We start from the raw sequence: 17035 nt of genomic DNA on the forward strand, positions 1-17035 counted from the left end.
TCCTTCCAAGGTGAAGGAGAAATAAGACTTTCTCAGACAAACAAAAATTGAGGGAATTTGTTTCCAGTCAACCCGCTTTGCAAGAAATGTTAAAAGACATTCTTCAGAAAAAAGTAAAAGAACACAGAACAGAAACTCAGGTCAACATAAAGAAAGAAAGAGCATCAGAGAAGGAATAAGTGAAGGTAAAATAAAAACTTTTCCTTATTTTTAGTCTAATAAGTAACAATTCATTCAAACTAATAATTGAGCAATAATGGATTTGATTATGTATGCTTTTAAAAATATATATGAATATTTATGTATGCTTACTTAAAAGTGAATTGAGACCACCTGGGTGGCTCAGTCGGTTAAGCACCTGCCTTCAGCTCAGGTCATGATCCCAGGGTCCTGGGATCCAGCCCTGCATCGGGATCCCTGCTCAGCAAGGAGTCTGCTTCTGCCCCTGCCTCTGCCCCCTGTCTTGTGCATGCGGGCTTTCTCTCCCTCTCTCTTTCTCAGATAAGTAAATAAAATCTTTTTTATAAAAGTGAAATGAATGACAGCAATGGTATAAGAAATAGGAGGAAGGAATCAGGACTATTTCATTATTATAATGCACTTACACTACCCATGAAGCAGCATAGTGTTATTTGAAAGTAGACTTGGATTAGCTACATACATATATTGTAAATTCTAGGGCAACAACTAAAAAAAGTAAAAAAAAAAAAAAAAAAAAAGAATTGATATGCTAAGAGAAAATGGAATTATATAAAATGCTCAAATCCACAAAAGGCAGAAAAAGTGTGGAAGACAAAAATAAGAACAAAGAACAACTGTAACAAAAATGGTAGATCTTGATCTAACTATATCAATCATTACTTTGAATGTCAATGGTCGAAATCCATCCATTAAGAGACAGAGATTGTCAAAGTGTATCGAAAAACAAAACCCAAGTATATGTTGTCTGCAAGAAACCCATTTTAAATATAAAGATGCAATAGATTAAAAATAAAACAGTGGAGAAAGATATATCATGCTAACACTAATCAAAAGAAAGTGAAAATGTCCGTATTAGTTTCAGACAGAAAAGACTTCAGAGCAAAGACAGCTACCAGAGTTAAAAAGGGGTATTACATAATGATAAAAGGGTCAATACCCCAAGAAAACATAATAATCCTTAACAAGAGAGCCTAACAACAGAGCATCAAAATATGAGGCAAAAATTTATAGAATTACAAGAAGAAATAGATAAATCCACAATTATAGTTGAAGACTTTATCAAAAATGGACAGACCCAGCACACAGAAAATCAGTAAGGACATAGTTAAACTCAACAGCATCATCAATCAACTGATAACATTGACATTTATGGACTACCTAATCCAAGAATAGAATATACATTTTTTTCAAGCTCACATGGAACACTCACCAAGACAGACCACGTTCTGGGCCATAAAACACATCTTAACAAATTTAAAAGAATAAAAATCATAAATGTCTGGCTCAGACCACAAGGAAATTAAACTAGAAATCAAACAGAAGAGCTGGGAAATCCCAAAATACTCGGAGATTAAAAAATAACATATGGGTCACAGAAGAAATCACAAGAGAAGCTTAAAAATACTTCATAGGAAAATGAAAATACAACTTACTAGAATATGTAGTATGCAAATCTATAGCAAGTTTGCAAGATGCAAGGCTAATATACAAAAGTCAATCAATTTCCTATATACTATGAACACATGGAATTTGAAATTAAGAACAGATTACTATTTACATTAGTACCCCACCACAAAATGAAATACTTAGGTATAACCCTAAAAATCTCTAACAAAATATGTACAAGATCTATATTAGAAAATGAAATGTAGATAATCCAGTTAAGAAATGGGCAGAAGATATGAATAGACATTTTTCCAAAGAAGACAAACAGATGGCCAACAGACATGAAAAAATACTCCACATCACTCATCATCAGGGAAATACAAATCAAAATCACGATGAGATACTACCTCATACCTGTCACAATGGCTAAATTAACAACACAGGAAACAGCAGATGTTGGCAACGATGCAGAGAAAGGGGAATCCCCTTACACTGTTGGTGGGAATGCAAACTGGTAGCCACTCTGGAAAACAGCATGGAAGCTTCTCAAAAAATTAAAAATAGAACTATCCTACGATCCAGCAATTGCGCTACTAGGTATTGACCCAAGGATACAAAAATACAGATTCAAATGGGTGCATGCACCCTGATGTTTATAGCAGCATTATCAATAATAGCCAAACTGTGGAGAGAGCCCAAGCATCCATCAGTTAATGAATGGATAAAGAAGATGTGTGTGTGTGTGTGTGTGTGTGTGTGTGTGTGAGTGTGATGGAATACTACTCAGTCATCAAAAAGAATGAAATTTTGCCATTTGCAATGATATGGGTACAGCTAAAATGTATTATACTAAGTGAAATAAGTCAGTCAGAGAAAGACAAATACCATATGATTTCACTCATATGTGGAATTTAAGAAACAAAACATATGGGAAGTGGGGGAGAGAGAGAGGGAGACAAACCATAAGAGACTCTTAACAATAGAGAACAAACTGAGGATTGATGGAGAGAGGTGGGTGGGGGATGGCTAAATAGAGAATGAGTATTAAGGAGGGCACTTGTTGTGATGAGCACTGGGTATTATATGTAAGTGATGAATCACGGAATTCTATTCCTGAAACCAATATACACTACATGTTAACTAGAATTTAAATAAAAATTCGAAAAAAAGAAAAAAGAAAACAAAGAAGAACTAAATAAATTGAGAGATATTCCATGGTTTGGATAGGAAGACTCAATATTGTCAAGATATCAATACTTCCCAACTTGATGTATAGATTTAATTCAACATCAATTAAAATTCCACAAGGTATTTTGTGGATGTGAAAAAATGGATTCTGAAGTTTACATGGAGAGACAAAAGACCCAGAACAGCCAACTCAATATTGAAGGAGAAAAAAATTTGGACTGGCATTACCTGGCTTCAAGATTTACTATAAAGCTACAATAATCAAAATAATGTAGTATTGGTAAAAGAACAAAGAGATTAATGGAACTGAATAAAGAGTCCAGAAACAGATCTACATAAATACAGTCAACTGCTCTTTGACAAAGGAGCAAAGGCAACACAATGGAGAAGAGACAGTCTCTTTAACATATGGTTCTGAAAGCAACTACAAGACATCCAAATGCAAAAAAAAAAAAAAATACAGAACTTACAACCTTCACAAAAATTAACTCAAATGTATCATAGACCTAAATATAAAATACAAAACTAGAAAACTAGAAGATAACAGGAGAAAAATTAGATAACCTTGGGTATGGTGATAACTTTTTTAGATACAACACCAAAGGTAAGTATCATGAAAGAAACAATAAGATGGACTTCATTAAATTTAAAAATATCTACTCTGTTAACGAGAATGTCAAGAGAATTAGAAGACAAGCCACAGACTTGGAGAAAATACTTGCAAAAGACACATTCAATAAAGAACTGTTATCCAAAATATGCAAAGAATTCTTAACAACAATAAGAAAACAATCAACCTGATTTAAAAATGGGCAAAAGGGCTGGGGCACACCGGTGGCACAGCTGGTTAAGCATCAGACTCTTGGTTTCCGCTCAGGTCACGATCTCAGGGTCGTGAGATAGAGCCCCGCATCAGGCTCCAAGCTCAGTGTGGAGTCTGCTTAAGACACTCTCCCCTTCCCTCTGCCCCTCCTGCTCATGCTTTCTCTCTCTCTCTCTCAAATAAATAAATAAATCTTTTTTTAAAACAATGTGGGATGCCTGGGTGGCACAGTCAGTTAAGCATCTGACTCTTGGTTTCAGCTCAGGTTGTGATCTCAGGGTCCTGAAATCAAACCCTGAGTTGGGCTCCACTGCTTGAGATTCTCTCTTCCTCTTCCTGCCCCTCCCACTCATGTTCTCTCTCTCTCTCTGAAATAAATGAATAAATCTTTTTTAAAAAAATGGGCAAAAGACCCAAACAAACACCTCATCAAAGATGTACAGATAGCAAGCATTTGAAAAGATGTTCAGCATCATATGTCATTAGGGAAATGAAAATTAAACAACGAGATACTACTACACACCTATTAGAATGGCCAAAATCCAAAACACCAACACCACCAAATTCTGGTGAGGATGTGGTAACAGGAACTCTCATTCATTGTTGCCAGGAAAGCAAAGTGATAGAGCCACTCTGGAAAACAATTTGGCAGTTTCTTACAAGATTATACATACTCTTACCATATGATCTAGCAATCACACTCTTGGGTATTTATCTGAAGGAGTTGAAAATGTAGGCCCATACAAAAACCTGCACATGAATATTTATGTCAGCTTTATTCATAATTGCCAAAACTTGGAAGCAGCCAAGATGTCCTTCAGAAGGTGAAATGACAAATAAACTGTGGTACATCCAGACAATGGAATATTACTCAATGCTAAAAAGAAATAAACTATCAGCCATGAAAAGACATGCAGGAAACTTAAATGCTTATTACTAAGTAAAAGAACTTGAAAAGGCTGCATATTGTATGATTCCAACTATATGACATTCTGGAAAAAGACAAAACTATGAAGACAGCAAATGGATCAGCGGTTGCCAGTCCTTAAAGAGAAGGTAAGGATGAACAGGCACAGCACAGAGGAATTTTATCCTCACGAATGGGGTAAGTGTCCTTTTAAAGGAGACCTTGGAGAGCTCCCTTGCCTCTAGCTATCTATGAACCAAGACGGGGTGGGAGGAGCTACACTTCCAAATACACCAGCACCTTGATCTTGGACTTCCCAGCCTCCAGAGATGTGAGAAATAAAAAATAATGTTGTTTATAACCACCCAGTTTATGGTATTTGTTATATCTGCCCAAATGGACTAAGATATCTATAGCATAAAACAGAGAGTCCAGAAATAGACTAGAATAGAAATTAATAGGTGGCATTTCAAATCAAGGGAGAAAGAATGAAAGATATAATGAATAATATTGGGACAACAAGCCATACATTTAGAAAACAATTATAATCATGAAATTATAAATCCACCAGGCAAAAATTAATTCCAAATGGATTAAAAAGTTGACTAAAACATCAATGCTGCAAAAGTTTTAAACATATGTTGGTTTTTCAACTTGCCTGAATCTAGGTTGGTGCTAATCAGGTGAGTTTCTGTTGTTTGCAACCAAAAGAACTTGACACAGAACCCTGACCAGAATTTGGCATGGAATATTAAAAAAAAAAATCAATGCAGAAAAAAACACAATAAACAAAAAGATAAGCAACCATGAGAAAATATAAGCAACATATATAAACAAAGTATAATACCCATGTTATATTAAAAACTCCTATAAATAAGGAAAACTAAACAATCTTATAGAAATTTGGACAACAGATATGAACAAGTAATTGAGGAAGAAATATAAATGTCTAATAAACATATAAAAAATGTTCAACCTCATTAGCAATAAATAAACAAAAATTAAACACCAATCAAGTAACTTTTCACTCAAGAAAAAAGCAAAAAGTGGATAGGGCACTTGGGTGGCTCTGTCGGTTAAGCATCCAACTCTTGATTTTGGCTCAGGTCATGATCTCAGGGTCATGAGATTGAGCCCTGCATCAGGCTCCACACTGGGCATGGAGCCTTCATGGGATTCTCTTTCTTCCTCTACGTCTGCCCCTCCCCCCTTAAAAAAAAGTAAAAATCTGAGAAACTCTAATATTAACAATAAGTAGGAAAATGGCCACTTTATAAACTATTGGCCCAATATAAATTAACACTATCTTTTCATGGACAATTTGGTATAACATTTATTAGAATTTTAAATTGGCATTTCCTTTCTTTCAGCAATTTCACTTCTAGGAATTTATCCCACGGAAAACATACATACACAAGAATATAAATATAGGTACTATCTGTAATAAGTATTGGAAATAATCTAAATGTTGAAAAGAAAAATGGTTAAGTAAATTATGGCATATTTTTAGTAAGGAAAATGTTGTAACGGTTAAAAACAAGATAGATTTATATGTGTTAATATGGAACAATTTTCAATACATATAAATTAAGTGGCAAAAGTGACAGAATGATATATTTAATATATTGCTTATATTAAAAACTAGTCGAAAGATAAAGATTTTAAAACTATGTATCTTATATAATACATTATATATCTTAAAGCAATATATCTATAATAAAGGTAAAGGCACAATAAAGGATCTAGAAAGATATACACCAAACCATTAAAAGCTGTTTTATCTCCAGTAAGAAGAAATCAGAATAAAAAGAGAATTCCTTGCCTTTTCTTCTATATACTTCTTCTACTTTGTTTGTTTATATATGACTTATATAATGCAATATGTTATTAAAGAAAGTAAAATGTAAATATAGCAAGCAAAAGAATTTCTACTCTGACAAGCAAAAACTCTCCAACTCTAAAATTTTCAACTGAATACTTCAAACTTTTTATTTTTCCACTCAATTATTACAAAATATTTTACTATTCAGATTTGAAATTGAAGAAACTGTAACAAAATTTCCTTAGTAAAGGTCTAAGAAATATCATGCTCAATGGAGATTTAATGTAATTATAAAAATTTATAATAAAATGTAATTGAAGCTCTTAATCCTAGGAGATTTAACCAAGTTCCTACTTTTACAAAGACATGATATTCATTACGTTCATTAATTCAAGATTTACTAACATCAACTGTTGATATTTTAAATGGAGAAATATTCACTTATAAAAAAAAAAGGAAAAGCCATAAAATACCAGCAAAAACCCATCTATAGAAGTGTCTGTATAAATCCACTAAAGTGTCTTAAGGCAGACTAAATTGCTGATCAGATTCAACAGCATTAGGAACCTAGTCTTCAATTTTATTGCAATTTCAGTGATTTAGAATCATGTACCAATTTTAATGTTTTGGCATCCTTTTCAAAACCTGAAAACCTTATTCTCTAAATCTAAATATTTGAGGCCATTTAAAAACAAATATTAAGTATCAAAAAACTATGAAAATTCACCAGGTTTTTGATAGACAAATCTTCCTAATGATAAAATTAGGATATACATCTGGGGAAAAATAAAACTTTACCCATCTCAACATATAATTACTGAATTAACTGGCTTCTAATTATTCAAATAGTAAATACATGCCTCAAAGAAATGCTCAAACTATATTATACTTAATAATTATTAATAATAAAATGAATTCAAATGTATTAAAGCATAACATAACTGATATAGACAAATTCTAGAAAAACATTCAAATTCTATTTATTTCTTGTACTTTCCTTTCAAACTAAATAAGTGACAGAAGAAAATAACAGACTCCAACCTTTCTGTTTTGGATTCATTGTCAATTTTATACTGTTCAAAATCTTGACTAAGAGACCGTAGCTTTTCTTGAAGTTTCTTTTCACGGTCTACACTTCCTTGATAAAATTTCATCTCTTTTTCCATTGCTTTCACTTTTTCTTCCATAGCCTTAAACTCATGAAGAATTAGATAGCTGACTCCACAGTACTTACAAACTTTTTCTTCAGGAGACATCTAGAAAACAGACATACAGACATACATAAATTGAAATGATATTTTTTAAATTCTAAAAAGCAAAGTTCCCCTGAAGATGTTACGGCAACCATGCTGGTCAAATGAAGTAAATGTACACTGGACTATGCCACGGAGTATAATTATGACACTGCCTACATCTGGATAAAATTTTAAAAACTGGCATGATATTGACTCTGACATAAAATTTTGGAATTAGTAAAGGGTCTTTCAGAGTGATTATTTCTCCACAGTATCTCTAAGAAAGATTTACTCTTGAAATATTTTCCATAAAATAAAACTAAAAATGATGAAAACATCTTTAAAATTCTTGTTTTAAGATGAGTATTCCGTGAAGTGGAGAGAAATCACTGGCCTTTTACTGCCAGCTGCACTGTGAACCTGGAGATGCTTCTTGGCTTTTTCAGATCTTATTTTTCCTCATTTATAAAATTCTGGCATTGGACCAAATGAACTCTTAAGTTCCTGTTCAGCTTTAACATTTTATGATTTTTACAGAATTTGACAGAATTTATGCCAGAATTCTGTCATAAAACCACAAATAGCAAAAACATTTTGAACCTAACTTCTTCTCTCCCAGTTCTTTTCCCTTCCCATAGGTATGGTAGATGCCTGTGGTAAATTTTACAGAGAGGGAAGTGGAGACCTCTGAAGTTGAATAACCAGCTGATATACAGAGACACTGGGGTTACACGAAGTCTATCTAAACCCAGCACCTATGTCTGTAACCATTTGTGTCATATTTATCTGCCATGTGAAAGTCAGCTAAATCCTCTTCCTTCCTTCAAATGAAATGTTCATATATCTCTGGTCAACATAAGGGCAGTGAAAAATGGAATTTTCGCAAAGTCAAGAGAGAGGTAATTCTCTTTTCTGTCTCAAGTATATAAATATTCTTTAAATAGACTCTATTCTACTTATCCTGCTATTCACAAAGGATGAGAGACAGCTTCATTAAATATTTGCTCCAGGGCACTAAAATGAAAGCAACATTTGAAGTTTTTGAGGGGTACTCACTCTTAATGCAACCTCCCTTAAGATTGTAGAAACTGCTTCCATAACTAAAAGTGACACCACCTCATCTGCCTATCAATGTCATTACACAAGAGTCAGTTGAAACAAATTAATAAATTTTTACATAGTAACATTTTTCTCATCTAACATTCAATAATAAAATTTCAAATTAAAAAACATAATACTGTGGAATATAGATGAATGACTACATCTAACTGCCAGCAATACCAAATTTACAAATTTGTAAAACAACAAGTTTGGAAGAAATCATAAAGATCACTTGGTTCAAGCCCTGGATGGGTTCATAAAGTTTATTCCAACCTAGTAAGTTATTATCCTGACTCTATTTCAACATCCCAAATGATGGGATACTACTTTGTAAAGAAGCTTACCTACCTTCTGATGGCTTTGCCTATCAGGAAATTCCTTCTCATGCTAACCCCAGATCTGCCTCCCTGGAACATCCACTGGTCCTAGACCTCCTAGGAACCATGTGGAACAACCTTAGACCTCTTTCTAATATTTAAAAACAGCTTTCAGGAATACTCTATATCTTCTCTTTTCCAGGTCAACACTTCCAGTTCCCTCAGCTGTTTCCCATATGACATGGTTTTGAATTTCTTCCTTATTCTAAATAATTTTCTCTGAACTTGTTCCAGTGTTCTATATATGTCTCAAAGTATGGTGCCCAGAATTTAATACTCTAAGTGTGGTTGGTCTCACTAAAACAGAATAAGAGAGGGCTCAAACCTCCTTCATTCTAGTATCTCATAATATCATTGGTAGTATCTCCTAATGCAACCTTAGATAACAACTGTCTTTCGTATTTTCAGCAATTATATGTTACTATTATATACTACAACAGGCTTTTATGTTAAATAAAGCTCTATTTTAAAAAAATACTTCAGGGGCGCCTGGGTGGCACAGCGGTTAAGCGTCTGCCTTCGGCTCAGGGCGTGATCCCGGCGTTATGGGATCGAGCCCCACATCAGGCTCCTCCGCTATGAGCCTGCTTCTTCCTCTCCCACTCCCCCTGCTTGTGTTCCCTCTCTCGCTGGCTGTCTATCTCTGTCAAATAAATAAATAAAATCTTTAAAATAAAATAAAATAAAATAAAATAAAATAAAATAAATAAAAATAAAAAAAATACTTCAGTACAAAACGATCTTTCATAATATTAAATATACCAATCTATTTTTTCCCACCTATGTCTGCTTTTTTAGAGAATCCACCTTCTACAGTCCTGGCTGCTCTGTTTGGTAATGTGACTAAAACTCCCTCCACCCAACCACCTTAGCCATGGCTGATTGGGGGATGAGGATTAGACATAGACCCAGAAGAACCAAGCCCTAAGCTGGGATGAGCCAACCAGACTTGTAAGTGTCGAAGACCCAGGTATTTGGGACACCTTTAGGCAGCCTTAATGGAGAAGGATCATATGCAAGGTACAGAGTTAGCCACAGAACTGGAATGAGGGAGAAAAATGAGCAGACACACAGAGACAAGATGAGACAAAGATAATCTGGATCACAGTAAGAGAGGAAAAAAGGAACCAATGACCTTCGAATTCCTCACTTCAGTTCCTCTAGAGACCTAGCTGCCCTGCTTGCCTTTTGGGGTCCATGCCTAATCTTCCTGCACTATTCTCTTTCCCCCTTATATTACCTATTTCTTACAACCAATAACCTTCATTCTATTGCGTGAATATCTGGCTTTTCAGATCAAAGTGCAGAAAAATAAATATAATTATAAATGTAAGTACACAAATAACATATATTTATACATAAATATCTCAGACACACATATATCTTGAAGATAGGTATGTCTTAGACTCAGCCTTTAGTTATTGACTTTGGTATCCAGGAAATTTTAAGCTTTGTGTCTTTTCCAAAATTGATCTTTGTAAGTTGCTTTATCCATCCAATTCATTGATTAAAAATGTTGAATATGACAAAATTGAGGAAAGAACGCCATACCATGTCATAAATACTTGGTTGATACTGATCTATTATTCATCACATTTGAAGAATTGAAGGTACAACTTTTCAACTGGTTTATCTTTATACTTATTATTATTATATAAATTATCTTATTATCTTTATACTTACATAAATTATCTTATAAATCACACTTATTATTATTATATAAATTATCTTTATACTTATTCATATTGTCCTCAGGAATATTATGACAAACTTTGCCAAATGTCTTCATGAAGTCCATATATTCTATGGCTACTACGGTTCCGGGATCTAGTAACTGTACACAAAATGGAATGGCAAGACCTACATGCCAATTCTCTTAAAATTGGCTCAAGGGTTACTGCTTTCTCTAGTATATCCTCACAAATTACCTTTTGTTTTTTTAAGATTTTATTTGAGAAAGTGAGAGAGAGCACGTGTGCCCGTGCATGAGTTGGGGGAGGGGCAGAGGGAAAGGGAAAAGCAGACTTCCCACTGAGTAGGGAGCCCAACACCAGGCTGGATGGCAAGGCCCCGAGACCGTGACCTGAGCTGAACACAGACGCTTAACCAACTGAGCCACCCAGGCGCCCCCCACAAATCACCTTTTAATAAATACATTCTAGTATATGGTCTGGGATTGAAATTGAGTTCATTGGTTGTAATTTATGGTCATTTTACACATGGGATGGCATTTGTACTTTATCCTCTTACTCTCTACATGTTCTCAAAGATCACCAAGAGTAGCTCCACAATCCCATTCAAAGGTACTATTGGTTCCTGGGAATATAATTTATCTAGGTCAAGAGACCTGAACTAATTCAGAGCAGATGGGTATTTTCTTATAATTCCTTTGCTCATTTTAAGTTTTGGTTCCTTCTCATCAATTTGAAAATTATATAGCTTACTTGAAGGCACTTTCATTCTTAACCTTATGCCTATTAATCACGGTTCTTGCCCAGATTCTGGCAAAATGCCTTATCCTCATCCTAAAGAAAAGTCTTGCTGGGTGGAGCTTATTTGCAGCCTGATGTACAAAATAGAAAGAGCATACCTTTCACAGCTACAAAAGCTATTAGAATGCTATTCTACCACAGCCATTAAGGCAGAGGTGAATGGCGCTGAAATACATGAAGTAATACACTTTATAGAACAGGTCTTCTAGAAGTTCAACAAAAAGAGCCCAAACATGACATTACGATCTAGGAAACAAGACAATCAAATTATAAAAAGTCCATAAGAAGAGTCTCCAGACTTGGCCTACTACAATCTGAATCACTGATTGATCTATGTTAAATAAGTATATAGAACAAAAGTTTTCAATGTTTTTAACTTGTAAATAATTTTCCATAAGTAAAACTACAACAGAAAGAAATGTAATAACCCTTTCAAATTCTTTGTGTTTGTTGGGCTAATTACTTAGGACATTATTGTGAAACTTGAGAAATTATTAAATACTGTAATTATGTTCCCAGGTGAAAGTTATCGGTTGTTTGTGAAATATAATTTGTGTTTCATCCTTATAACTTGGTGTTATATCATATCCTCATTTTGTAGGTAAAATAATGACATGCTGTCATTCTTGACAACAGAGCTATCATTAGCAGGATGTTTTTGCTCTCTACAAGACTCACTTGGAGGAGGCATCAACAAATGCAGTATACTAAACAAACGTAGAGCTATTTAAAAATAAATTACAAAATAAACTTCTCAAGTACAGTATTTGTACTTTTAAAATTATAGTAATTTCATATTAAAATGATGCAAAATTTAATTAGGTTTCGGATCCTTTTCAAAGTTCTTATCTGTGCTTCAACTAGAAAAAGGACTCCAGTAACCTCCTGCCACCCAACTAAGTAAGTCTCTGCTCCAGAGCTGTTCCTCCTTTTTTCTCCCACCCATCCCATGCCTTTTATACTTTGATAAGGAAGAAAGAAACAGTAAACTATTTCACAAAGGTAAGACAGACAGCAGTATAAAATTTTAACCTTTTAAAAAAGATGTAAAGAGTGTCTAGCTAGTGAATTTCATCAGGATTGGGAAAAACAGTTTGAGACAGGACAGTGTACCTTTTGAATCATTAAGTATACAGGCCACCTGACCATTTCATAAAGCCATCAGGACCCTTCCTTATCAATAAGTCAATTTGCCACACCATCAATTTAAAGATCAATTGGCAAAGAACATCTCAAAAACCCCTATGCCAACATTATATGTAATAGTGAAAAATTGTGTGTGTTTTTTCCTCTAATATCAGGAACAAGGCAAGGATATCCATTTTCTCTACTCTTAGTCAACATAGTGCTGGAAGTTCAAGCCAGAGCAAGGCGGTGAGAAGAAGTAAACGGTATACAAGAAAGGAAAGGAAAGGAAAGGAAAGGAAAGGAAAGGAAAGGAAAGGAAAAGGGGAAGAAAGAAAGAAGAAAGGGAAGGAGGGAGGGAGAGAGGGAGGAAGGAGAGGAGGGAAGAAAGAAAACTGTCCCTATTTGAGAGGACATGATTGTCTACATAGAAAATCCCAAAGAATCCACAATAAAACTAGTACAAACAAGTTCAGCAAGGTCAATGATTGAAGGTAAAAATACAAAAACTAATTATATATGTAGAGACTGATAGTGAACACATGGACAGTGAAATTAAAAATACAGTACTCTGTATGGTGACTAACATAATATAATAAAAAACATTAAAAAAATAAAAAATAAAAAAATAAAAATACAGTACTGATTATGATTGCTCAAAAAAAATGAAATACTTAGGCGTAAATCTAACAAAACATGTACAGTACTTATATGCTAAAAACTATAAAATGCTGATGATAAAAATCAAAGAAGATCCAAATATACAGAAAAACATCCTGAAGACTCAAAATTTTAAAAATAGAAATTGTCCACAAATTTATATGTATATAGGTTTAATATAATTCTTATTAAAATTTCAGCAAAATGTTTTTAAAGATATAGACAGAATTGTTCTCAAATCTATATGGAAAGGCAAAGGAACTAGAAGAGCTAAAACAATCTTGAAAAAATAAAGTGGAAAGAATCATTTTACCTGATTTCAAGACATACTATACTGCTACAGTAATCAAGACTGTGTGGTATTAACAGAGGGACAGACACATAGATCAATGGAACAGAATAGCAAACTCAGAAATAGATCCACATAAATATGTCAAACTGATTTTTTGCAATGGTCCAAAAACAACTCAGTGAAGGAAAGAACCTTTTCAACAAATTGTGATGGAACAATCGGATACCCATAGGTAGAAAGAAAGAAGGGAAGGAAGGAAAGAGGGAGGGAGGGAGGATCTTATACTAAACTCATACCCGATACAAAAATTAACTCAAAATGATTACGGACCTACATGTAAAATATAAAAATATGATTTTAGGAGAAAAAAAAACCTAGGAGAAAATCTTCAGGATTTTCTAGGCAAAGAGTTCTTATACTTGATACAAAAAGCATGATCCATAAATGGAAAAACTGGTAAGCTGGATTTCATCAAAATTTGAAACTTTTGCTCTGCAAAAGACCCTGTGAAGAGGATAAAAAGACAAGCTATAGACTGGGGAAAAAATATTTACAAATCACATATCTGACAAAGGACTATTATCTAGATCACACAAAGAACTCTCAGAACTCAATAGTTTACAAAAAATCCAATTAGAAGACACATGATCAAAAGACATGAAGAGAGGCTTCACCTAAGAAGATAAATAGCTGCCAAATAAGCACATGAAAAGATAGTCATCATTAGCCATTAGCAAAATGCAAGTTAAAACCACAATGAGATATCACTATATACCTATCAGAAAAGCTAACATAAACACTAATGACATAAAATTGTGGTAAAATGTAGAAAATGTGGCTCACTCATACATTGCTGGTGAGAATGTAAAATGGGACAGACCTCTGGAAAAGTCTGACAGTGTCTTAAAAAACTAAACATGCAATGAAACTACTGTACAACCTAGCAATTGCACTCTTGGGCATTTATCCCAGGAAAATGAAAACATATGTTCCCATAAAAGCATACACACGAATATTTACAGCTTTATACATAAGAGCCAAAAACTGGAAAAAACCCAGATGTCCTTCAACAGGCTAAACTGTAGTACCTTCATACCCTGGAATACCTCTCAGCAACAGTAAGGAATAAACTACTGATACGTGCAACAACCTGAATAAAGCTCCAGAGAACCACACTGAATGAAAAAAACTAATCCCAAAAAGTTACATGTTTCTTGATTCCATTTAGATAACACTCTTGAAATGACAATTATTGGAGATCGATGGTTCCCAGTGGTTATGAATTAGGGGTGGGAGGTGGGGTAGTGGAGGTATGTGAAGAGGTAGGTTGAGGTGAATGTGGCTATAGGAGGACAACGTGAGGACCCCTTGTTGTGACAGAACTGTTCTACATCCTGACTATATCGACGTCAATATACTGGTTGTGAGACTGCTGTACAGTTTTGCCAGATATTACCACTGGGGGAAACTGGGGAAAGAAGGGGAAGCTGGGGAAGAAGAAGCTGGCATCTCTTAGTATCATTTCTTGCAACTGCAAGTGAATCTACAATGATCTCAAAATAAGAATCTTACTTTTAAGGGGCGCCTGGGTGGCACAGCAGTTAAGCGTCTGCCTTCGGCTCAGGGCATGATCCCGGCGTTCTGGGATCGAGCCCCACATCAGGCTCCTCCGCTATGAGCCTGCTTCTTCCTCTCCCACTCCCCCTGTTTGTGTTCCCTCTCTCGCTGGCTGTCTCTATCTCTGTCGAATAAATAAATAAATAAATCTTTAAAAAAAAAAAAAAAAAGAATCTTACTTTTAAAATAATAAAAGTAAAAATAAATCAATCTGGGACTGAAATACAGAGATTAACCCATAAAGAAATTTTATTGAGCAATTTTAAGAAATGTTGGCTTCACAGGTAAATTATACACGACACACTCATGTTTACATAAATACACTTCCAGCATGCATTTCCTCCAATACTTATTTTTCCACTGGGAAACCTCACCTTAGACTCTATGACCCTCTGCAGTCCGCCAACAAAAGTATTTTGGACTTAAAAAAAATAAAAAGGTATTTTGGGCTACAAATTGACAAACGCAGATTTTTCAAGATTCATAGTAACATTAAAAAAAAAAACCAAAACGTTTTTCCTAATGAACTATCTTGGGTTCACACTATTAACTGAAAAGTCTCTCGAAAAATTACATTGCTTCCTATTTCTTTTGTCATTAGATTTTAAAACTACAATTGCTTAAAATCACAGCACACATATTCACACCCACATACGAATATCACTTTTCCAGGATGCTAGTGCTAACATTTCTATGACTGTATTCTCTTTCTTTTTCCTCTACTTTAACTCAACACAAAATCTGACCCTAGCCACAGTGGCCCAAAATGACCTGGAAAATTACGTTTATTTTTTCTGGCAATGACAATCTGTGCTTGGAAATATAAAACTGTTATTCTGAATAAATTTCAAAGTTCCAAAGAACCAAAATTACTTTACTGAAACAGGACAAAATGAGCTGTTACTGCTAGGGAAAGGGATTGTTATCCCAGAAAGAACAGAGTGCTCTCCAGCCCTTGCACCACCACTTCTGTTTTGTAAAATAAACAACTCTGGTCTCTTTATTTTACTTTGTGTTCTGTGGTAATAAATATCTCCTGAAGCTAAAATCCTACTACAAGTGTTCATTTTGTCACCGTTTTAAAAAACAGGAGATCAGTTTTACTTTTGCAAAAGAACTAATTTCTCCATTAGTTTGTTGGAGTTATTTTGACTTCTGCATATGTCCTCTAACAAAAACAGCAAAAGGAAAGTTGTTCGTTGCTTCTTTTTCTAAAAACAAAAGCCCACATGTCTCTAACATAGTTGACATTCAAAAAGGGAATAAATAAAGAATTATTACTTTGCTGATCTGTAAGTATTGTTTTAGTTTTAAAATGTGGCAATTCTAAACTTAGACCAAGTGCATTCTGCTCTCAGAATGCTGGATGAAAGTTCTAGCAAAGCTGTTGGATTTTGGAGGCCAGAGACAGGTGGGGGTTAGCTCAGTCTAGAGAGAGTAGATTTAGGGATATGGTCTAAGAACATTCAGAAGTGAACTGTAGTCTAGCAAAAGACAAAGGGGACAGTGTGGTCCTGCTGTCCAGCCCATGGGCCTGTTTTACATTTTCTGCCACTTAGGGATATGGATGTCTGAGGTGTGTTTTATGCTCAGTCAAAAATTGTGATAAAAAGCAAAAAGAGGGGGCACCTGGGTGGCTCAGTCGTTAAGCGTCTGCCTTCAGCTCAGGGTGTGATCCCAGCGTTCTGGGATCAAGCCCCACATCGGGCTCCCTGCTCTCCGCTGGGAGCCTGCTTCTTCCTCTCCCACTCCCCCTGCTTGTGTTCCCTCTCTCGCTGGCTGTCTCTCACCCTATCAAATAAATAAATA

The 17035-nt window shown here is 34.7% G+C and overlaps 1 protein-coding gene across 4 annotated transcripts in view; it reads right to left on the bottom strand.

Moving 5' to 3' along the window:
• LEKR1 (leucine, glutamate and lysine rich 1) overlaps positions 1–17035 on the bottom strand; it is a 169940-nt gene that overhangs the window by 146907 nt on the left and 5998 nt on the right. Inside the window, exons 1-2 of one of the 4 annotated variants that reach the window (XM_057315997.1) lie at positions 7369–7442; positions 4122–4231 (exon numbers count right to left, since the gene is read on the bottom strand). In XM_057315997.1, the coding sequence (XP_057171980.1) occupies positions 4122–4195 (74 nt within the window). In that variant the 5' untranslated portion in view covers positions 4196–4231; positions 7369–7442. Of the gene's footprint in view, positions 1–4121; positions 5289–7368; positions 7584–17035 lie in introns of those variants that run through there. The other 3 variants (XM_026497347.4, XM_057315998.1, XM_057315996.1) reach the window with 3 other exon arrangements.

The sequence above is a fragment of the Ursus arctos genome, unplaced genomic scaffold, assembly GCF_023065955.2.
Source record: "Ursus arctos isolate Adak ecotype North America unplaced genomic scaffold, UrsArc2.0 scaffold_20, whole genome shotgun sequence".
Classification (NCBI taxonomy): Eukaryota; Metazoa; Chordata; class Mammalia; order Carnivora; family Ursidae; genus Ursus; species Ursus arctos.